The sequence below is a fragment of the Seriola lalandi genome, unplaced genomic scaffold, assembly GCF_002814215.2.
Source record: "Seriola lalandi dorsalis isolate HSWRI2012SDOR001 ecotype SW California unplaced genomic scaffold, Sedor1 jcf7180002054657, whole genome shotgun sequence".
NCBI classification, from domain to species: Eukaryota; Metazoa; Chordata; class Actinopteri; order Carangiformes; family Carangidae; genus Seriola; species Seriola lalandi.
In genome coordinates, this window is record NW_019525210.1 from 258,103 (window position 1) to 281,060 (window position 22,958).

The 22,958-nt window shown below is 39.7% G+C and overlaps 2 protein-coding genes across 3 annotated transcripts in view; one reads left to right on the forward strand and one right to left on the reverse strand.

Moving 5' to 3' along the window:
* The window catches only part of tmem65 (transmembrane protein 65), a 34,421-nt gene extending 28,748 nt beyond the window's left edge, over nucleotides 1–5,673 (forward strand). The window contains exons 5-7 of the mRNA XM_023420763.2: nucleotides 186–228; nucleotides 701–806; nucleotides 1,507–5,673. Coding sequence (XP_023276531.1) covers nucleotides 186–228; nucleotides 701–806; nucleotides 1,507–1,632 — 275 coding nt within the window. The 3' untranslated portion in view covers nucleotides 1,633–5,673. The remainder of the gene's footprint in view (nucleotides 1–185; nucleotides 229–700; nucleotides 807–1,506) is intronic.
* A 1,157-nt stretch (nucleotides 5,674–6,830) lies between these two features.
* Nucleotides 6,831–22,958, reverse strand: part of LOC111665681 (MTSS I-BAR domain containing 1) — a 59,628-nt gene continuing 43,500 nt past the window's right edge. Inside the window, exons 8-16 of one of the 2 annotated variants that reach the window (XM_087177846.1) lie at nucleotides 21,236–21,393; nucleotides 20,940–21,047; nucleotides 20,274–20,371; nucleotides 19,122–19,347; nucleotides 17,223–17,330; nucleotides 15,909–16,178; nucleotides 14,857–15,024; nucleotides 14,450–14,606; nucleotides 6,831–13,564 (exon numbers count right to left, since the gene is read on the reverse strand). In XM_087177846.1, the coding sequence (XP_087033972.1) occupies nucleotides 12,909–13,564; nucleotides 14,450–14,606; nucleotides 14,857–15,024; nucleotides 15,909–16,178; nucleotides 17,223–17,330; nucleotides 19,122–19,347; nucleotides 20,274–20,371; nucleotides 20,940–21,047; nucleotides 21,236–21,393 (1,949 nt within the window). In that variant the 3' untranslated portion in view covers nucleotides 6,831–12,908. The remainder of the gene's footprint in view (nucleotides 13,565–14,449; nucleotides 14,607–14,856; nucleotides 15,025–15,908; nucleotides 16,179–17,222; nucleotides 17,331–19,121; nucleotides 19,348–20,273; nucleotides 20,372–20,939; nucleotides 21,048–21,235; nucleotides 21,394–22,958) is intronic. The other variant, XM_023420756.2, reaches the window with a different exon arrangement.

A 22,958-nucleotide genomic window follows, 5' to 3' on the forward strand; every position in this document is an offset into this window, starting at 1 on the left:
AGATCAATATTTTTTAGAAACACTTTATTTCACACTTTTCCCCTAAAACATTTTCAGTCTCACCAAATGAGACGTTTCCAATCAGTAAAACCTTCATAGCGTGTGATGTGTTCTCCTCTGTTACCCCACGTTTGTTTCATCAGAGAAGATCAGAAATCAAAGAGTTTCTCTCTGTGTTTCTGCAGCTGCAGCTCTGGGGAACCTGGTCTCAGATTTGGCAGGTCTCGGGTAAGCAGCCTTATACACTGTCTCTGAGGGTTCAGCTTTATTCTGAGGTAGATGTGTGAGGTCTGTTGAAGGGTACAGTGGTGTGGGCGTGTTTTTTTAAATTTAAAAGTGTAAATTAATGGACCATGTTTTCTTCATCTTGATTTTTTTTTTTTTCCTTTGAATTCATCTATTGCATATTCTGTGTTGGTTTTTCCTTCCAGGCTTTTTAACACACTCTTACTTATTTGTTCGGGTGTGTGTTTTTTCCGTTTATCAATCAAACACATGTTAATTTAACACAGATATGTATTTGCTTCATCTTTATATTTTTGTGAGGACCAGTTTAAATGTGACAGAGTGAGGACAGTTTTTAAAGTAACATAAGGTTCAGGGTCAAGGGCCAGGATGTCATTAAATATGTGACGGTAATTATTTGCTGTGTGTAAAGTCCCACAAAAGTATAACTAAACAAGTGTGAATGTGTGTGTAGTCTTGCAGGTTATGTGGAGGCCCTGGCTTCCAAACTGGGGATGCAGGTTCCAGATCTGACGCCCAAACAGGTGGATATGTGGCAGACGAGGCTCAGCTCTCACATGGTGAGACTTTGATATTTGATTTAATTGTTTTTGGGAAATTTTTATGCTTTTTATTAAACAGCCAATAGAGAAGAGATGAAAGAAAACGATGGAAAAGAGAGAAACGGGAGGACATGCAAAGAAAAGAAAAAAAAGACTCCCTGGCCAGAGTCAAACTAGGGATGTTTTTGTATTTTGTGAAACTGAAAAAAAATGAAAAACACTTGTGTTTTACACATGCCTATTAATAACAAGTAGCCATCAATCGTATAGACATGACACTATAGTAAACAAACAGGCTAAAGTGGAGCAGGGAGATGAGTCTGCTGCAGGTGGAGGAGGCACGTCAGAGGAAACCTGAGGAGAATCCACAGACAACAAAGAGGCATAGAAAGAGAAAATCAAAGTGTTATTCATTCTTGTCATTTGCACAAGTGAAGAATAAGAAACGTGGCCTAAGATCCTATTAAGAGCAAATCTGGAGGTAAGAGCTTAAAGCAAGCAGCACCTGGAGTTGGAGAGATAAATCAACCCTGTTCTAAATGATATATTGAGCCTCGGATAACGTTTTGAAGCTGCACTGTAATGTCATGCAAAACAATGTCTATGACTTTAACAGGCTTTATTCTTAAGTTTGAGTGTAAAATAAAAAAAGTTTTAATTGAATCTTTTCTCTCTACCTCTTCTTCTTCCTCTTCTTCTTCTTCTCCTCCTCCTGCAGGGTAAAGCCATCGGCGTGTCCATCGGCTGTATCCTGGGCATGTTCCCACTGCTGTTCCTGGATGACGATAAGGAGAAAGAGGCAGAAGCAAAACCCGGTGACGACGCGGCATCACGCTCGTCCTAACGGGTCGCTACAGACACACAACACCGTCACACCTACACACTGGATACTGCTGATGTCAACTTTAGAAAATGTCCTCACAGTCTGATGTTTCTCTGTCCTGCTCAGGCGGCGTTCACACTTTTATCTTCCTCCAGACGCTCTGAGGCCGTTTGTGAAGCATTCATTGGCTGATGAATATCAGCTCTTTAGATTCTTAGATGCACCGAGCCGCGATGTTTTCAGTCAGAGTCTCACTCTCATTTAAATTCACTGATTGAAAATAGGTATAGGTGTCGTAGGGATTTCACCCGTTCTGATTCTATCATTGGTTCTTCATATTGATCCCATTCTTCATTGATTCCTTTATAAGCATCTGCTTCTTCTTGGTTGATTAAAAACATTCACAACCCGACATTTAAAAAATCATTAGTCAACATGGTTTCAAGTGAGCTGTGTTTACTTCCTGTTTTACAGTTGAGATCGTTTTGATTCGTAGTGTAACAGCAGTTTAAGTAGAGAAGAGTCACAAAACCAGCAAATTAATTCAGTAATCTCATTTACACAGCGATATTTATTTATTTTGTTTATTAAGCTAAGCTGCACAGATACACAGCTACAATGTGTCAAATGGATGAAATACACTATTCATATTCAAGCTGTAATGAAAATAAGAGAAAAAATAAGATGTAGGAAATGTTTCAGAGCTCTTAGTTCTGCCAGTCTCAATCAAACAACACAGTCAGACAATTATAAAACACTAAAAACAAGTTAGAGTCCATCTATGGAGCTATAGATACTTGTCTTACTAACATTAGTCACCACAAGCTACTGGTCATACCAGGTGACGCTGTAGTGACACACCTGAGTGTATCGCAGTCAACCAGGGTGTGTTTTATTCCTTGTGAAATCATCTTTTGATTAATCTTTTCAGCATTAGTTTCAGCCTCAGTCTACGGTCCAAGGACATCTTCAGTATGTTTCTGTCTTTACCCGCGCTAAGAAATGAAACTTTTGCTGTATATAGGATCCCAGCTTTTCCACACTCTCCTAAGATCAGTATTTTGCATGCGTTTCCTTTTGTCCATCTAGTTTTCCAAATATTGACCACATGTGTAAAGACCTCCTCCTCTCTGCTGTGGCTCATTCTGGGTTTTTCGATATGAAGAATCGCTGATGTTGAACGATTTGGGATTTCCAGCTCGATTCTTGATGCTTCAAAAACGCCTATTGTGAACGCCGCCTGAGTAGCTCCCAGGATGGGACGAGCCCACCTGTCCCACATGACTGCTTCCTAAACATCAGCTCCAGCTGCTGATCTCAACAGGGTGTTAGACTTCCTCTTTGTGTGATATTGATAAATCCAGCTGCCAACTTGCTGGTCGATGTGGCTGGTCATCATTTCCCATCCTGACAGTAGAAACACAGATGTTAGACACTCACCAGCTGTTTTGGCAGCTGGAACACTATGTCATGGTTTTACTTTTTTCTTCAGCAGACACTTTATACATTTGAAGACGTCTTCTCTAAAACACTATCTGTTTGTTTTTGGGTCAAAAATCAAATATTTCTTTTTATTTCAACTGAAACGTTTCAGTGACAAACTAAAAAAAAGTCGTTTTGTGCATCTTAACAAAAACAAAAACCAAACAAAAAAACGATGTAATTGAAACAAACAGGAACAGTGTCATCTGCTACCTCGAGGAATGTGTTTGGTGTTTTGCATGAAGAACTGATGTAGCTCTATAATCAGACTTTTTATTTCTCTATCAGATGGTTTTTAAAGTGCTGGAAAGCCTTGAAATGTTTTGCGAAGGTTGATTAATGAAGGAGGCTTGAAGTATGCTGTCTGCTATTTTGAGTTTTTGGGCTTTACATTAATTTTTGCTTTCCAAGGTCTTTCTGTACCTCTGTGTTTTTCTGTCTCCACCATCGTTTTCTTTCACTCCTTCTCTCACACAGACTGTTGACTGGGATCCAGCCTTCTGTGTAATTACTTTTTATCAGACTTGAAGCTCCAGATGGTTTGGATTTGCCACACACATTTTATACAGTGACAAGTCGGCTTACAAGTTTCACTGTTTGCTGTCACTGAAACTGTCTTTCTTTTATCTGTCGTTCCTTCTCTATTTTTCTCTTCCTCCGGCTTCAGCACATGTTCATGCTGCTTTTAGTTTCTTGTAGTTTTTTTTGTTTTTTACAGTGAATCTGTTTGATCCTTTTCTCCAGTTGAGTCACGGCTGTTTTCAAAATAACACCCACGGTCACTCTGTTTACCATACTGTGCACTATATTTATATCCCATCATTTTATCTAAGTGTCCCAATTAAGGCTGCAACGAATTATAAATTTAGATGTCGACTAGTCTGTTGATCATTTTTATGATTAATCAGTCGTTTCTTCTAGAAAGTGTCAGGAAACGATTAAGGAACGTCCCTCGCAGTTTCTCTGTAGTGATTGTTATTTCAGCCCAAACTTGAAGATAATCAATATGCAGTTATATGAAGCATCAAATCCTCACAGTTTAAACCAGAAAATGTTGTGTTTTTTGCTTTATAAATTAATTTATCACCAAAATAAATCTGACTATTAAACAGGGTTCTCAAAATTTCAAATAAAAAAAGTAGTGGCCCTGGGAAAAATGAAAGATGCTTAAATGACAATCATGTGACCCTCCACCTGCCAGTAATGATGCAAAACAATGAATTCTAAGTGTCAGAAACCTCAGTTTACTGCGCAGTAGACAAGTGATACTTAATTATTTTTATTAAAAGTTATTGTATAGTGGAATTTCAACTGATAAGTTAATTGAACTAGTAACTGAATGTGCAGGACTTTGTAGGGAACAACTAACCAGTTAAAGAAGATGTGGAGTTCTTCTGTTGCCGATGAGGTCATATAACATTGTTCTACACAAGTTCACAATAATTAAGTCTGTTCTTTACTGTCGGGACATTAAAGGTTCTGTAAAGATTGTGTTGCTCAAAAAAATTAGCTTCTATGGTCTGTCTCATATGTGAGTAATATATCTATATGCGTTTCTACTGGGGTTTACTAATGACTGTTATATTGGGGTTAGTGAGGGAGTGACTTACCTGCACAGGTCAGAGTGTGTGTGGAAGGAGCACTGATATATGTCGATGCCTTGGACAGTTGTGCCAAAAACTTGAGGAAAATGTAACGGTGGTTGTGATGTGTGTGTGTGTGTGTGTGTGTGTGTGTGTGTTGCTGGTTTTAAATCCTGCAGTTATTGAACAGATTGTTAGATTTTCCACAGGGATGACAAATGTTGGAGAGGGAATGGGTGAAAGAGGGAAGGGAGGGTTGGGAAGTGTGTGTGTGTGTGTGTGTGTGTGTGTGTGTGTGTGTGTGTGTGTGTGTGTGTGTGTGTGTGTGGGGGGGATATATCGTCCCACATCCTCAAATCAAAAGGAGCCGAGGGAACAGACAAACCTCTGAGTTCAGACTGACTGCTGACCCAAATGTTTGAACAGTATTTTAATGAGTGTTTGGACTCGGCTCTAGAAAATATTTCAGTTTGTAATTGGATTAAGTTTTTTTTTTTTTCTGTGGTGGTCTCATTAGAAAAGAGCTTTGTTGTGGAGGCTGACGACGAGCAATACACCATCTGTTTGAATCTTGTGGCTGATTTATCAAATAAGGAGGACCTAATTAAATAATACTAAATAATATGCTGTTTGTTACCATGGAGACAACCTGGACTTGTATGTTTTTCTATCATCTCACGTTAATATCATGTTGTGTTCAGGACTGTGTGGTGCACAGGAGTTTTAATTGTTTTTATTTTCTCTATGCTCTCGATGTTTTGACAATGTTTTATTCTCTGAAGCAAAAATAAGAAAAGGAGAAATATTTTGAAGCGTTTGAACAAAGTGTGTCATGTTAGAGGAATGCTGTGTTGTGCTGCCATCTTGTGGACAGTACATGTATGTACCTTAAAACCAGTGATTATTATACAGTATGTATGTATGTATGTGTTTTGCAACATTATGTGCAATTTAAGATAAGACAATAAATCTGGGAGTGTTTACCTCTGGCTCTGCAGGTGGTGCCGTCCCTCAGTGTCTTCTTCACTCATCGCTGGGAGCTGAGGTGCCCTTGAGCAAGGCAGTGAAACTCGTGTTGCTCCTGACTGAGGAAGGCTGAGGCAGCTCTAAGGTCAGATTGTGTGCTGTTCCAGTCAGCTATAGACTCACATTCAGTGACGTTGTCGGTTATGCCAGTGCTGATATGATACAAGAGTTTTGATAGTTTCAATAATGGGACTGAGCCATATGCAAAAAAGAAAAAAAAAATTTATTGTGATTATTTTGGTCGCAGATATTGTGATCGCAAAATGAGTCACGATTTTAGTGGGTATGTAATTTTTGCGTTTCATTTTCACAAAAAAAAAAAAAAAAGTATAAAAATGATGAGGTAATTGTTGTTCGAGCTTGTCCTTTATATCTGGAGAATATAATTTGTAGGCCAGGGCATCTCTGTAGCAGCACAACCCTTCATTTATGGTTTGTTGTGACACATTTGGATATTGCACTTGGCCATATTATATTAATATTTCTCACTGCGTTTAATTGTTATTAACTATTCAAAAACAATCCACACCTTACATAGAGGAATATGCAGAAATGTTCAAGAATTTAATTCAGTTTTTCTATTTCTCTTGATTGTAATTGTGACATTTATGTCCATCTGACAATAGTTGAATTCACTCACATGAGGATAATCTGACTTGACTTTAGTTGTCCAAATATTTTACAGAATCTCAGAATTTGCTGGGATGTTTAATCCGGAAGACAGACTGATTTTTCTTTCTGTTTTCAATTTGTTTCAACTGAGTTTCAAGTCTTGAACACTGCAGATGTTTTGCCTTTTTGTGATACAGAGCAGTAAAGACCTTAATAATCATTCTGTTCTGTAGTGCAGCAGGTTTTAGTTTAGAATATAAAAACATAAAATAATGTGCTGTCAATAATGTACTTCATATTACAGGGGACAATGCAGATTTCTTGCACAGAAAAGTAGGACTAAAGTTTTAGAAGTCGTCTGTTTCACTAATCCCCCTCTGAGCTCACAGTCAAACACTTCCTGCTTTAGTCTCATGAATTTAAATGTAACTTCACACTTAAACTTTGATCTAAAATACAAATCAGCGCCGTGGAAAGAGAAAGAAAGAAAAAGCAAACCACACGTTCCCCTCATCATCAGATGCACATCGTATGCTACGATTTTATTATTTAGCCAAAACAGCTTTTATACATAGAAAATAGGAGACAGTTAGTATTCAGGAACTGAAAACAAAATGTACAAGAGCCAGAGGTGAAGAAATAGGTCGGCCCAGTAATTAAAAAAAAAAAAAAAAAGTTTCCCTCTTAAATGTTTAAAAATGTAATAAAACCTGCTAATGGATCAACTGGTTATCTGGTATTTTTTTATTAGCAAGAATCATGAAAAATCTACAGGACAATATGGCGATGAAGTTTGTCGTCCTCTTAGCTGCAACTGTTACGTGTGGCGGGAAAATTACATCGTCTGATCTGACAGATAAAAATTTTTCCTTCACGAGCCATTTTAATAAAATAAGACAAAAGAATATTTATTATTAGTGTTTCAGCTAAAAGTCACAAAATCATTAAGCATCAGTCATGAATGTAGTTAATCAGTGTTGATTTCCAAATGTAAAATGTTTTCATTCTCCAAATTCTTTTCTCTCAAATATCAGTTTTTCAAAGATTAGGAATAATTAGAGGGATATTTAATTATATTCTAATTTTAATTTAATTATATTTTATAGCATATCAGCTGTAATATTTTATTACAAGATATTTCTGTTCCATTAATTAATGATGAATTTTTAATAATATCAGAATTAGCTGGGTAAGTTTAATTGTTTTTTCCTGTTTCTGATTTTAATTTTCAAACATTTTGGCCGCAAATTAGAAAAACATATTTTTCAGAGGGACAATCAATTCAATACTAAAGAGCACCATGTGCACATTGTAGTGTTAACACTATATTTCTTCTTCTTTGTCTCAAATTATTTCCCAATTCCTCAATCTAACCAGGAAGAGTGGAGGCTGTTAGTGATTTGTACAGTTATAGCTCTAACTCTACGAGGCTCTCTGCCTTGATAAGTCGTCGCGGCTAAAAGCCCTGATCAAGAACCTGATCATGGTCGTAGATGTCCATCAAAGTTAACCCTGGACATTTCAGTCACTTATAACTTCTAAATGTGAACACATTGGATGTTAAGCAATCTTAAAGGTGGACAGAAACATTGTCAAACAGTATGAAGTAACAAAAAAATCTGTCAGACTGAGAAAGGTCTCCTCATAAAGCCAGATGTTTTTGTGACTGCACTCATTCAACATTGTTTTCCCCAACCTTTATAGATACTAAGAAGACGACCTACTATCTGGTGAGTTTCTATTTTCAACATTCCTCTACAAAAACATGTTGTGATCTGACCTGACCAACTAAAGTCAAGGATCTGGGAGTTGGAAAATCTAGGACCATGATACACATAGTATAACAGTCCTGGGTTAGGCATAAACTTCTTTCCAAAAATAGATTTTCCTCACTAAAAGCATCAGATTCCTGCTATGGAGAAAGGTGGATAACTGTTTTTAAATGTGATTACAAATGTGATTTTTATCTATTTCTAACATTTACCTTGAGAGAAAGTGACAGTTTAAACCAAACTGGTAATATTGAACAAAATGCATTAGGGAAACCATTGTAGAAGAGCACCTGAAGTAAGAATATCATACAAACAAAAGTAAAAATCCAACCCAGAGTGTTCTTTATGCACTGTAAGAAATTTGGCAACATGTGTCAAATGAAAGGCTAAACGTTGAAGGGCGGGAACACACTGACAGCTGCTGTTACTTACAGCTCAGGGACAAAATTGGCCTGGACACACAATGAGGACTTGAAAAGGGATTTTTAATCTAACTTGCATCTAGACTAAGATGATTTTTCTGACCAGATGCACCGTGAAAAATATACTGTAATTTGAAATAACTGAGCGAATGATTTTCTGGATCTTCTGTTACTAAGATGTGATTCCGTGTAATCACTTTTCTAATCCTCAGTGTGTGTGTGAGCATCACTCAGATCATTGATAACACACACATTTACAGAGTCTTCACAGGCTCGAACCTTCGGCTTCATACGCTTGTTATCGCATCAGCTACATGACTGTATTCGTTAACCTGCAAGGCGAAATGAACAGAGTGAAAACAGATAGAAAGCAGACAGGCTTCAGTCATCATACAGACGTGTCAAACTGCTGTCACATAAAATATGAAACATCAATGATCCCTGAAGGAAAACAGAGCGGATGATGGGTGGTATCTAAAATGCAGTCTGGTCCAGTAGAGACCAACTGAGAGGGGGGGAGTAGTTCCAGTAGAAAAAAGTCTATTAGATCTTTAACTAAAAGAAAAAAAAGACAACATGCATATTAAATACATTTGTTAATAGGTTTTATATGCTCAACAGTACAGTTTGGAGAATAAAAACGTGGAAAAACCACAAATAAAATGGTTTTAAATGAATAAATACATAAATAATTTGACTTGTGGTGACTCTATTAACAGTATCTAAGTAGCAACAGGGGAGTTTTGTGCATTTCAGCTCGTTATGCTAACCACCTGCTAATACAAGTTAGAGATTTTTACCTCATCAGGCTATTTGACATTTAGTAATCACAAGCTATTACAGGTTTATATATTTGTTGCGGTTACACATGAATATTAGTACGTAGCAGAGCCTGCTTGTGTCCTGTCGTAACAGTCTGTTGAACCACAGCTAACGGTGGATGTTCAGTCAGGTTGTAGATCTGATGTATTAGCCTCATCTGGCGCCATACTGGAGGCCCAGCTTAAAAGCCTTGTTGTAAATATTCAGTAACTTTTTCAAACTTGTGCTACACTGCTAGCTTAAGAACTGTACATTAGTGTACATAGTGTCCAAAGTACATGAATTTAAAATGTAGATATTAAGCTAACAGTAAATCAGCTAACAAAACACTAAAACATCAAACTCAGAAATGACCAATTTCTTCGTCTACCCAATGGATTTGGCTAATAAAGGCTAACTGAAATATCTTTCTTTTTATACTGATTTTAGGCCAACAACATAAAACCTAATTTGTGAAATTGTAAAATGTCTTTCGAATCTTGTTGAGATGACCAAATTGCACATTAAGGAATCTAATTAGTCATAATATTTGCAGTCAAAGCGCTAAGGACTTCCAACATGGCTGCCAGAGGGTGTATTAAACCACCTGAAAAACACTGTTTATAATAATATACTGGACAGTTGCTGTTTGATGGCTAGTAAGCACAAACAGTTTAGGACTACAGAAAGCTGGACTCCAGACCAGATTATATACCTTTTAGGATATTGTGCACCTGTCGTCCTCCTAGAAAATGTACACTGTCTAGTGGTCTACTCGGATCAGTCTCCATTTTACATTTGCATGTGTAGTACTGGGACAGTGAACTAAATGTCTCTGGATTTTAATTTTATCTCAAATCTGAGCATATTTCAGTGTCTTACTCAAGGGCTCTATTCACCAGTTTTGGTGAACTGGTTACAGAGTTTGTAACTACTGAGTCACATTATACATTATTCTTCTTGTAAAACATAGCACAAGCAAATTGCACAGTAATGTTATAAGAACACCACATATACAGATATTAGCTTAAATTTAACATAGCCTTAGGAAAGGTCCAAAAGCTCTTTAACAAGGCAGATATATTGTTATAATTGACTTGTGAGTGCATCAGTGCATTTTGTATTTTACCAAAGAAGTTTTGAGGCATAGTTCAAGAAATTATTTTGGTTTACTAGTTGTTTTAAAGTTTTTCTTATTACCTTTTAATTAATTCAGCTGTTGAGGTTCAGACTATATACAGTTAATCCCTGGCGAAGACACATATCTATCTTTTCAGTCAATCCAGTGTTGTTTACTTTACTTAATGAAATGTAATGCAGTCAATGAGATTCATTCTTTAGGTTGTTCCCCTTCAAATTATTTATAAATGTTAAGTAGTAGAGTGTACATTGACCTAACCTTATTTTGTTTTGTTAACTTTTAATTGGCGTCCTTATGTTTAAATGACCAATTTTATTCAAACATGAAAATTAGTCTACAAAAACAATGTAAAAGTTAAATGGTGCTTTTTACCTTAAATGTGCTTCCCTTGATATTTAGTAGTGCGCCCATCAGGGGACACTGTTGGACACTATAGCCGAATCAGCGAGTGTATCTGACAGAATGAAAATACTGTAACTGTAGTACACTGTCCCAGCACTGAAGCGCTGACTCAGCTGTAGCTTCACAAAAATAGTTCAAGCCCTACAAGTCCACAACTGTTTACATCTGTGCCGACTAAATATAGCTCACTTCCAGAACACAGGCTTCACTACAACAGACCCGTACACTGATCCACATCACTCCGATTACTACAGCTAAGTAGTAACAAGGGAACCTGTAGTAACAATTTCTATTGCTACCATGGACTTTGAGTGTATGCTAAAACACAGTGCACAGTTGCTACATAGCTGGTAGGTTAAAAGAAGAACAACGAACAGGGACAGAGGTGTTTGGAGGCCGTCTGTAATGGTTCTTAACTGTAGTTGTAATAGCGATTATTGGTTTAGTTTTCCATTGTTTTGATTTGTTGTTTAGGTGCTTCACAGAAAATAGAAAAATACAATAGTTAAAGCCAAATACTGTCCCACTATCAAACAGTCCCTACACTATCTTTGATTTTCAGTTCAAAAGAATCGAAGACAGGACATTGTTTTGTTTGGTACAGTTAACACTAGACTCAATCTAGCAAGTTACAGGTATCCACTGATAGTGCTCCGCTAATGCTGACAGCGTTTACAACCACTGCAGGGACGTTATGGGCTTCACTGACTTATGAATCTAATTTAAGAGTCACAAAGATTGTTAATGCTGGGGCAAACTTTAAGAACATGCAGGTCAATCTACTGTATGTGGTAGTAAAGGCTGTAACAACAAAAAAATCCTTAGTTGCTATGCGACTGGTTACATGCCACTCTTCATTATTCTAGCCTACATATACAAATACTTTTTCAGTTCCATAGAAGCCTGATTTTTCTTTCAGGCTGTCTTTATTCTCTATCAGACACCCTATCTATGTTTTTACATTAAAAAAAAAAAATCCAGCATAATGTCAATTAAATAGAGAACATTTCAGTTAAATTCAGCACACAGGCTTTTGGCACCTTGAGAGAAAATGGGAGACTACAGGGATGTAAAGGGACGGACAAAACATACAAACACATCAAAATATAAATATGTACATACAAATAATGATTTGATCTTTTGAAAATACTCCATCACTCCTACCAGCTCACGTTTATCTCTTTGAGAATTTCTCTCTTCTTCATCTATCATCATCATCATCTTCTTCCCGTTACTACACCCATTACATTGTGTAGTAACATAACATTTAGTTATCAGTTCTGCTACAAGAACGACCTTGTACATCCCGCTTATATTTGACGAGGATGACCTGTCACACCTTTTCTCTTAGATACTGAAGTTGCCCTGAGGAAATGATCTCAGATCAGCGCCAGTGTTCCCAGTACTAACCTCAGAGGGGAATTTAACTGGGATTAGTCAAGTGCAATACTGACAGGTTTCTATTTAAAGGGAGAAATGCTTCAGTTATTCTCCAAAGCAACAAAATGTGGCGCTGTGGAGAAATTCTTGGCCTAAACAAGTCGACTCTCCAACTGATACTTGATGATGGATAATTCATTTTGTTTCAGATTTGTCATTTTCAAACAAGAAAGTTCTGCCTTTTACAGACAGTAGTTTGAGGGTCTTCCTTTAGTATCAGTTTAGAGAAGACATCAGATCATATCCCACTTGTGGGAGCTTTCTTTGGTCCAAAATGAAATATCCATAATTTAATTAATAACGACTCTTTGGCCAAACAGTGAAGGTGCAGAGTTCTTACCTTTCAGTCAAGATTAACATTGATTAACATTGCTGAAATGAACTTGTGACACCAAAATGAAATTTTCCGTACACAATTTTTGGGGACATTTCCAAACCGATTCTTGATCAGAGTCTCCGGGCAACTTCCTCTTGGTGTTCATTTGCTGTCAGTTCCCATTTGCCTTTACTTAGCATTACACGTTAGCAGTAACCATTTTGTGCCCCTTCATGAGTATATTTACTGAAATTCAGCCAGGGACGCAAAATGGCGTGAGTCAAACCAGCCCCGCTCCTCTCAGTGAATAATTGGCGCTGATCGGTCATTGGTCATCGTCTTCTTGAGCTTGACGCCTCGTCGGATAGCCACCAGAAAGTCCTCCACCTCGCCATATTCTGTCTCCTCCAGGAGCTCTGGGAGAGGCCGGCGCTCCCACTCTGACACCCGCCCACCGGGCTGCGGTGGTGGGGTTGGAGGATCTGACCCTTCGCACAGGTGCCGAGTGTCAAAGGGGCTGGTCTTTGGCGACAACAGCACACTGTTGCCTGGTGACAATGGGGTGGTGGGGGGACTGAGCGGGGTCCTTGATGTGTTGCCGTCCTCTGACATTGCTCTGCTGGGGAAGCCAGGATGTTCAGGCACAGTGGGGGTCTTGACTGGGATCATGGGGGGCTTGATAGGGATGGGACCTAGGCTGAGGCCCCCGGAGGGCCGCCGAAGGTTAGGTTTGGAGGACGGTGTCCGTCGGATGGTGGCTACTCCGGGGGTGATTATAGCAGAGGGGTTGGAGGGCAGGCCAGCAGTGGAAGCAGGGCGTTTGGACTGAAACATGCGGCGGTATGACTGGCTGATGTCACTGTTTCTGGGGATGGTGGAGGATTTATCGAAGTCTGACGACTGCTGCTGCTCGCTGTCCTGGTCCACGCCCACAGTGTAATAGTCACAGTCTGATACTGTGGGGAACAGAAAACTATTTTACTCAATACTCTTGATTATTATTAAGTTCAGTACAACAACACATCTAATGGCATCTACACTGGAGGCGTTTCAGCCACATGTTTGAGTCGTGCACGTCTGACGGAACATATACGCTTCTACTTTCAATATGGCTGTTCCCATTTTTTTACGCCTAACTATAGTGTTTGGTGTTTGTGTTTGGTTCTGAGCGCTACCAACTGTCGTGTAGACACGGTGTAAGAGAAGAGTAGCTGTTTGTCACAGTGGACAAAGCCTTTGTTCCAATGATTTGGGTCTTTTTTTGATGCACTGCTCTGTGTGCCCTGTGTTTATTTGCCAGGCTACCTCACATTTGCATGTGAAGAAGAAATTTCACTAAATATTTTCCTTGCTGTATTTGCGCTAATTTGTTTATGTATCCCACACAATGTACCCCAACGACCCAACTGTATATAAGTTAGCTGTACCTAACTCGCGACTTATGCAGCCTTTATTATTTTCCTCCAGTCCCCGGAGAAGGAAACATTTCCAATTTGTGCCACCTTCAGCAGGTTTGCACCATAGACTGTATATAAAGATGGACACAGCCTCTGTGACATCACCTATAGGTTTCTGAAGAGTGGTTTTGAAGCTGGGAGTCTGTGGGGATTGACTGACCGGCAGACAAGTGACAGACAGCCAAATTATCCAGTTGCCTAGCAACAACAACACATCCTTCACTGCCAACTGCTTCAGTGTGATGCATTTATATGCATGAGCATGGACTAGCTACTACTACCTGTCCTGTCTCCTGTGTCCTGTGTCCTGTGTCCTGTGTCCTGTGTCGTGTGTGTGTGTGTGTGTGTGTGTGTGTGTGTGTGTGTGTGTGTGTGTGTGTGTACCTTGTGAGGGGATGGTGTCCTCTGAGCAGCAGGGTGTGTTGGTCTGGCTGCTGTAGCCGCTGGAGCCCTGCAGCGAGTCTCGGCTGGAGCCGTGGATGTCCAGCTGGAGGCCTCGGGCCAGCGCTCTGGCCAGCTCCTCATGGGCCTCCCTGTCCTCCTGCCAGAGTCAACACACACAGATGCAGAGACTTTGTTAATTAGTGTTTCTTAGTTAGTTGACAGTTGGCCTGAAATGTCACTCCACTATCTGTTTGGATTTGTTTTGAATCTCTGTCAGAATGAACATGTTACCAAAGCTCTGTTGATTTAAAAAGCTGCCAGTGAGTCACATGACCTGTGTTTACAGGACTTCAGCAAAATAAACCAAATAAAAAAGTTTTATTTTCTTTTTAAAAACACCATCTGACCTTGGGTGATGTCACAGAGTGGCTTCCTTTGACCCCTTGTGGCTCCGCCCCTGGTGTGGTGACATCAGCGCTCTGGTGGCTGCTGGGATCTGTAGTCTCTCTCCTCTCCTTGCTCCTCTTCAGGGTGTTGACCATTGGCTGGTCATATGGGCCTGGTTTGGCCCAGTCCTACACAGAGAGACATGAGCCAAAGCAACACAGTTTTACACTTCATTCAATTACACCTCGCTTTATAAACTGAAGAACTTTGATCTTTTTCACATTTTGGCTAATTTGTGTTTTGTAATATTTGATGGGATTGATTGGGAATTTTGAAATTTTATGAATTAAATGGTAAAACACTACAACTTACAGGCTTGTTAAGGCTGAAACAACATGCCAACTATACACAGTAAAAATTGTGAAAAACTTGATGCAAAAGATGCAAGATTTTCGCTACCGATCAGTTTGAATTATTTTTTTTACAATGATTTGATTAATAATTTATTTTATAAAATTAAAAGCCTAATGACAAATATATATCTCAGGATGGTTCAGTATAATCTAATTGTGGTCATAATAATTTGTACTGTCCAATTAGCAGCAAAAATTAGGATTCAATTAATGTTCTGTAAATTACCTTATGAGTCAGTCAACTTGTTTTTAAGGACAAAACACAAGCTGCAGCCTGAATCTGACCACATCATCACAAAAATAAAATTACCAAAATTACAAAATTAAGGCAAAAATTAAGAGCCACGTTTTCACAGTAGAGAGCTGGTTGAGGGAGAACTGAGGCGTAGTGTAAAGTGTCCTTAGTGTCACTTGCTTTAATGTCTGCTTGTTGTGGTTATGAAGCTGATAGACTGATGTGGAAATTACACAACATGGCGGACTAATGAAATGTATGCTTGTAGTGTTTATTTTCAAGTGTAGCAAAGAAAGAAAAAGAAAATTCAGAAGAAAGAAAGACTGTCAGGGTAAAGTGAGAGGACACGAGAAACAAAGCATAGATGATAAAAGGATAAATTGTAGGAAAAGGAGGACGACATCGGGGAGAACGAGGATCAAACCTTCCAGGACGGGATTCTGGATGACGGGATCATTCCGAGCCCAGAGGGGCTGAGGGGAGGGAACTCTCCTGATTGGCCGGAGCCTGAATGAGACCACGGCCACGTGGGAGAGACGGACGAATAGGAGGGCGAGGAGATGGGAGAGGTGGTGGTGGTTGTGGTGGTGGTGGAGGAGTAGGTGAAGTATGGAGGGTGGAGGTGGGTGTCCTGGGCCTGCAGTACCACTCCGTGCAGACAGAGGGCAGCATGATGGTCAAAACCATTTGCCAACTGAGGGTGAGTGGATGGGGGAGAGGCAGAAAAACAAAATTAAAGACGATGGTTATGACTGTTGATGATGTGAAAACAAAGGTGCTACATTTTCCACGAGGAGCTCAGCAATCGTTTACAACAGAAGTGTGCTTTCAGTTTGTTTTATGAGTACGGTTTAGCTTTGAATCTGGGGTCGTGTCCAAGTTTGTTTCTGCATTGATTTGTGTTTCCTCTTACCTCAACCTGGGCCCAAAGGCATCCCTTACTGCAACCACTCATTTTCTGAGAAGCTTAGACTCTACACACCCCAACCTCAACCAGTGACCTCTGTGACACCTAATCGTAGCCTAAACTCTGACCCCAATGGTGTGAAAACACTGAAAGTAAAGGAAACACACGACCAGTTTCAGTTTGGCAAAACACGCAGATTTGTTAAGTTTTGATGTTAACACATCTCTTATTGAACATTTAATCACTTGTTTATATTTTTTAACTCTCTGGTTGAAATGACCAACATCATCATTGGCAGGTTATATCAGTTAAAATTTATGTTAAACTGGATATTTTAACTGTTTAAGTGGCGTGAAAGCTGGTGAAACATAAGGTTTAAATGTGATCAGGCTGTATCTGCTATTATTTTATACAAACATTTAATTTTTTAGGTTGTAGCTACACGTTGTCAACAAGAGGGTTTCAGATCTTTGAGTTTGAATTATTTAGTTACTTGTGAATGTGTCTGAACTTTTCAGGGCATAGATTCAAGTGGATTTTACAAACTAGCGTCGAACCCAAACCCTAGCTCCTTCGTGTTATAGCAAAGGTAAGGGCAAGCTCTTCCATTATATCGAGCAGTTGATATTATTCTGAGAATAAAATATAAATGCTTAAAAGCTCCATGCAGCACCTTCAACACAAAATGACACAAACGGGTAACAAGGGAAATGTAAAACAATCACCAAAAAAAGCTTCACTCAAGTGTGTGTGTGTGTGTGTGTGTGTGTGTGTGTGTGTGTGTGTGTGTGTGTGTGTGTGTGTGTGTGTGTTGTTCATGTAGATGTTCACCTGTTGTGTCGCAGAGCGGGGCTCAGGGTGTAAGGGTGAGGAAGTGGAAGAGGAGGAAGAGGAAGGCTCCTCATTGACAGACTGAGAGGGTAAAGGAGAGACACAGGACTGCAGCACAGCCAGACACACACGCACACACATAAACACACACACACATACACACAGAGCAGTTTGCAGGAAGCACAGACAGAAGCCAAGACAACAGATTAAAACAAAACCAGACAGAAAACAGCAGAGGAAATGTGACAGAGGTTAGTGATAAAAACATGAATCAGTCCAGCACAGCGACAAGAGGAAGAGCAGAGAAATTAACAAGTATCAGCATGAATCACAAAGAGAACAAGCAGCTGTAGCAGCACGAACAGGAAGTGTTACATGAAGCAGAAGCAGGTTCAGCAGGTGGAATGAAGAAGAGGAGCTAAAGGCTGTGATAACGTCTAATCACATGAGAGAAACCCGTGTTCATTCAGCGATCCTGAATATATATGTTAACACAGCATTATACATTTCACTTAACTGCAGTGAGTATATTAACATCCATGTCAATAAAAGTAACTGTCAGCCCACTCCTTCAAACGTGTTTTTGTGTAACTTTAAGCAACATTTTGTGTTTGAAAGGTGCTTCATAAATTAAGTTTATTAAGCTACGGTGATGATGGCAAACAGCTCGATCGGGTTCCTCAGCCTGGGAATAATAAGTAACAGTCCGGACAGTGTCACAAGCTCCGTGTGATTCTTTCTTTTTCTGACCCTAAAAAAAATTTGTATCTAAAGATGTTTTAGGTCAAGTTAAAATCACATGGGAGCCTGTAGCAGCATTTTGAACATCTCAGAACATTGAGAGCTCCTGAATGTCACCTGTATGTGCATGTATATATGAAACTGTTAGATAAACAAACCTAAACTAGACTTTTTAATAAACATCTTACACTGTTCTTAAATGAAAATTCCCTTTTTTCTTCTTGTTCAGTGAGAAACTATTTGAAATTTGGGTTTGAACTGCTGATTAGTAGCTGGAAAATTAATCAGCAGCTATTCTGACAGTTGTTTGATTTTTTCATTTTATTTTTGGAAACAAACTTTGCCACATGTTTTCGTGTTCCATCTTCTCAAATGTGATTATTTCCTGCTTTTTATTTATTCATATCACTGTAGATTAACTTTCTCTGGGCTTCGGTCTGTGTGGAAATCTGTAGATGTCAACAAACACTGACAAATTTTGACATTTAAGAGAAGTACCAATCACAAAACAGGACGATTTAATCAATAATGAAAATTATCATTAGCTTCAACCCTAATTTGGGTGGCCCAGAGTTTCTTCCCTGTGTCCTCACTCTGCCCCTGAACCACAGCTTAGGAAACCCTGCAGAGAATAAGGGAGCATGGCGTCTAGCTGGCGTCTGGCATCTGTCTAGCCTACACTGTAGCAGCTGGGGTGACTCAGCAAAACACACACACACACGCAAGCAGCATCAGGCTAATGAATACATGGTAACCTAGCAACCTGGGAGGATCCTGCGACCTGATAGGTTGAAGGAGGGTGGATCAGAATATAATGAAGAGGTCAGTGTATGTGTGTGTGTGTGTATGTGCGTACGTTTTATAATAGGAAATAGAAAAACAGCATACTAACATTTGAATAGACCAACCATCCAAACCCTGAAGATGTTGAGTTTGTTGTGATATAAAACTTCAAATATTCACATTTGAGAAGCTGGTAACTGAATTTTTGGCATTTTTGCTTTAAAAAAAATTATTCAATCGACCAACTGATTGATTTCTGCCTAAGAAAATATTAAACTGTATATTAGGGGCCCAGCAACTAGTTTCTGCCACCTGTGAAGTTTTTCCTCCTCGGGGGCCCCAGTGAGGTTTTCATCCTCTGCACATGCTCCTTACCTGCGAGGTCTCCGGGGGCATGGGTGAAGGGGACTTGGACTGGAAGGCATCCTGGGAAATGAAGCCCGAGTCGTGGGAGGAGACTGAAGACAGGCGGGCAGGTGTCTGCTGTGGGAGCACCGAGGAGGAGGAGGAGGAGGAGGCGCGGTACCGGAAATGGGAGGTGGGGGAGTGGCAGTGTGAGCCGCTGGAGCGAGAGTCGCTGCTGTTCACGCTGTTCAGGCTGCTGTGGGACGGAGAGAGGACGGACGAAGGGTTACAAATATTTGGACTGTATAAACCTGAGGTCGCTGCACAGCTTTACAGTCGACACATCATGTTCTCAAGTTACACCTCAGAAAAATTAAGCTACGTTGAAGTAGGTCAACATTTTGGGAGCAGTGCTGAGAGTCACCATTCTCATGTCGGTCCATTAACTTGAAGACCACATCCAGCAGCCGGTTAGCTTAGCTTAGAAAAAACACGGGCATCAGGGGGAAACAGCTAGCCTAACTCTAACCATACGCACCTCTAAAGCAGCCGCCTACTGCAGGATATAACAACCCATAAAACCACAGCATGACATTTTAACACTGTGGGTTAAACAGACAAGATATAATGTATTGATTAATGAGCTTTAGATGTGCCGATATGAAAAATAATCCAGCGAGGCCGAGCTCAGGAGTGATGTATGCCAAGTGTTTTAGATGATATTATGACTATCCACACTTTACAACTAGACATTATAGAGGGAAATAAAGTTTGATTCTGCAAATACAGGGTCTATTTCTCATTACAGATTCATTCAGAAACCATTTTCACTGAGTTTTTTTTAACAATCCACCATGTTGTTCCTGCATGAACATCTGTGACCCAAGCAGATTCATGCTGAGCCCACAATCAGCTTTACAATACTAGTGTTTGGGAACTGGGTCAGCACACTGACACTGATGAAATCCCCTGCTGAGCCTGAAGAGGATAATACAAGACACTAAAATCAAACAATCTCTTCGTTGATGAACCAATCCTGATCACACATGACTCATTGATCTGTTAAAAGCTGCAGTTCCAGCTCTGGACCACAGGGAGGCAGGATAATAAAAGAGACGTATCAAGTTTGTTGTGGAGGTTTGTAGGGAAGGTGGGCAGTTTTCTGCAGCCATGGTGACCAACCTGCACATGCTGGACTTCCTGGATACGGTGGTGCTCGGCGATGAGGGCGGGGTTTGATATGACCAGGTGCAGTCTGAGCCCTTCAGGTCTACGATTACCTGGAGAGGAAGAAAGAGGAAGTAGCCTTCAGAAAAAGTGCATTTAATGATTTGTATAGAAAAAAAGCTGAATCTCAGCTTCTGTAAGCTTTCAGCCCAACCGCCTGTACCCTATAAACTGTTGTCATGAACTTACGAAAGCAACAAGCTGCTGAGAGGTAGAAAATGTGGGATGCTCTGGAAAATGGTTGCTTACAAGAAAGGTGCAACTACCAGGATGGTTCTCAAAAAACATCAGAGATCTGATTTGTCCAGGTAGACGAGCAGTTGGAAATGGCGTCTGTGCACACACTGACAGTCGACATCTCCGCCCTCAACACAGTCTGAGATGACTGAATATGAGCCGGCCAAAAAAAATAAAAAAATAAAATCTAAAGACTTTCAGCTTTTCAAACCGATTTTCAACAAATATTCATTATTGCCTGAATCTGCAGTCAGTCTACTATTGTCATAATCATATCTGTAATCATATCTCTTTAACCTCAACAGACAGAAAGTGAAACAGGTTTACAACAGGGCTTGACAGTGAGCAAACAGGAACCCTAACCCTGTGTTCAGTCAGTCGTACCTGCTCACTGGAGGCCGGCAGCTTGTGAGGGTCCATAGTTAGAGCCTTCAGGTCGTCTGTCAGAGTCTGGAGGTGAGTGATCTCCCCCAGCATGGACATCTCCTCCTCCTGACACACACACACATACACCAACAGGCTTTGAAATGTACTGAACACACATTCTTCAAACCAATAGGGGGCAGATGTTTTTTTCTATGTACTTATTTGTCGATGTGACGTTACTCTGAACAATCTGTGACCCCTGGTTTTTCTTATTCATGTCTTTTCTGTGTAAAGAGCTCGGACGCATCACTGACCACGACAGGCCTCAGCATAGAGACGAAGCAGCAGAAGCGGCTCCTCTCCTCCACCAGCGCCTTCCTCACCGCCTGCTTCTCCGTCTCCTCCAGCAGCAGGTATTTATCACTGACGTCCTGCATGGCACTGTCCAGCTGAGGCTGGAGGTCACCACGACCTGGACACACACACACACACACACATTTAAAAATATCAGCTGCTACTTCCAAATTGGGGCTGAAATGTACAATTATTTTCATCTCTTGATGACTGAGATTGTTTTCAAATTGACTGTTTTGTCCAGAATATGTTGAAAAGTGAAAAATTTTAAACATTTCCAATGTGATACATTTAAATGACCCTGTGATATTCAGTTCACTGTAACTTGTGACAAAGAAAAGCAGCAAATTCTCACATATGAGAATCTGAAACCAGAGAAAAATGGAAAGGTTAAATCAATTATAACATTTAATGATTAATCTTGTGCCAATCAACTAATCAATTCATCAGCTTTAATCACAAGCATCAGGCACATTTTCAAACAGGAAGAAATACCTTATTATTCAGTGTTTCAAAAATGTTAAAAAAAATGCTTTAGAAAAAAAAGCAAAGAGAACAAAACGAGGAGTAGCTGAATAAAAAGGACAAAAATAGAAAACAATTTAAAAGAGGAAAAGCAAAAAAAAAAAAAATGAAATGTAACATTTATTGTCAGTTTTATCTCATGTATTTTTCTTTAAAGAGGCTATTTGTAAGTTTTCTCTGCTGCTGAACGTGGTTTCTTGCAGGGAGCAGGTGGTGGTGAGGGTCGCTTGAGCTTCAGCCATCGTTGCGTTTACAAGTTATAACGCTCATCCTCCGAGCAGAACTACGTCTTCAGGGCAAATTGGAGGCTACAGTGAGTCGCTAATGGAAAGTGATGAGATAGGCCAGAGCTAGCTGGTTAGCATGCTAACTTCAGTAGAAGAGAAAATGTGATGGATGTAAGAGTTAACACTGGTTGTTTTCCACCAGCTCTTGGTGAGTAAAGGAACGAAGTTTGATGCTGAACTCACAACATTTCTTCTAGAGTGGTAAGTAAACAGCTGTTCATGCTAACGTTAGCTACGTAGCAATAGCAAAAACTTACAAATAGCTCCTTTAAGTTGACCTGAGCTCCGACACTTTGTGTGTGATGATGAGGAAATTTAATCCAGTTCATCATAGTAACCTCAGAAAGACAGAGAGGAGATGGCGAACCACAGACAGATCATTAAGCAGCTGTGAAATCGTTTAATTAATGAACAGAACAAAGAGAGCAAACAACAGTCAGAGCTGCCAACAAACCATTAACACACATTAAAGAATGAAAGGAGTTAACTATGTCAGGATGTCCCGCCTGGGAACAAACAACTGCTGGCATCCAATTAAAAAACATTACACACATTATTAGAGGGGTTACTGATTATCTTAAAACCTTTGATTACAAAGAACTACATTATCAATCACACGGCTTCACTTGTGAAACACTGAGATGTTTCATAACAGCTCAGATTTCATGTTTCTGTATGTAGATAATTAATTTGTAGTTCATTTACTCTGTTGATACAATGTTAGACTGATGTAATCTTTATTTATGTTCCCCATAGTAACATGCTGTTACACTGGACAGTAATCCTTGCCACCTGTCTCGTATTTCAAAATAAAACGCATCCTGTATTAAATCAATGCGTCATTTCATTTATTAGCTATCTCCTCAAAGTG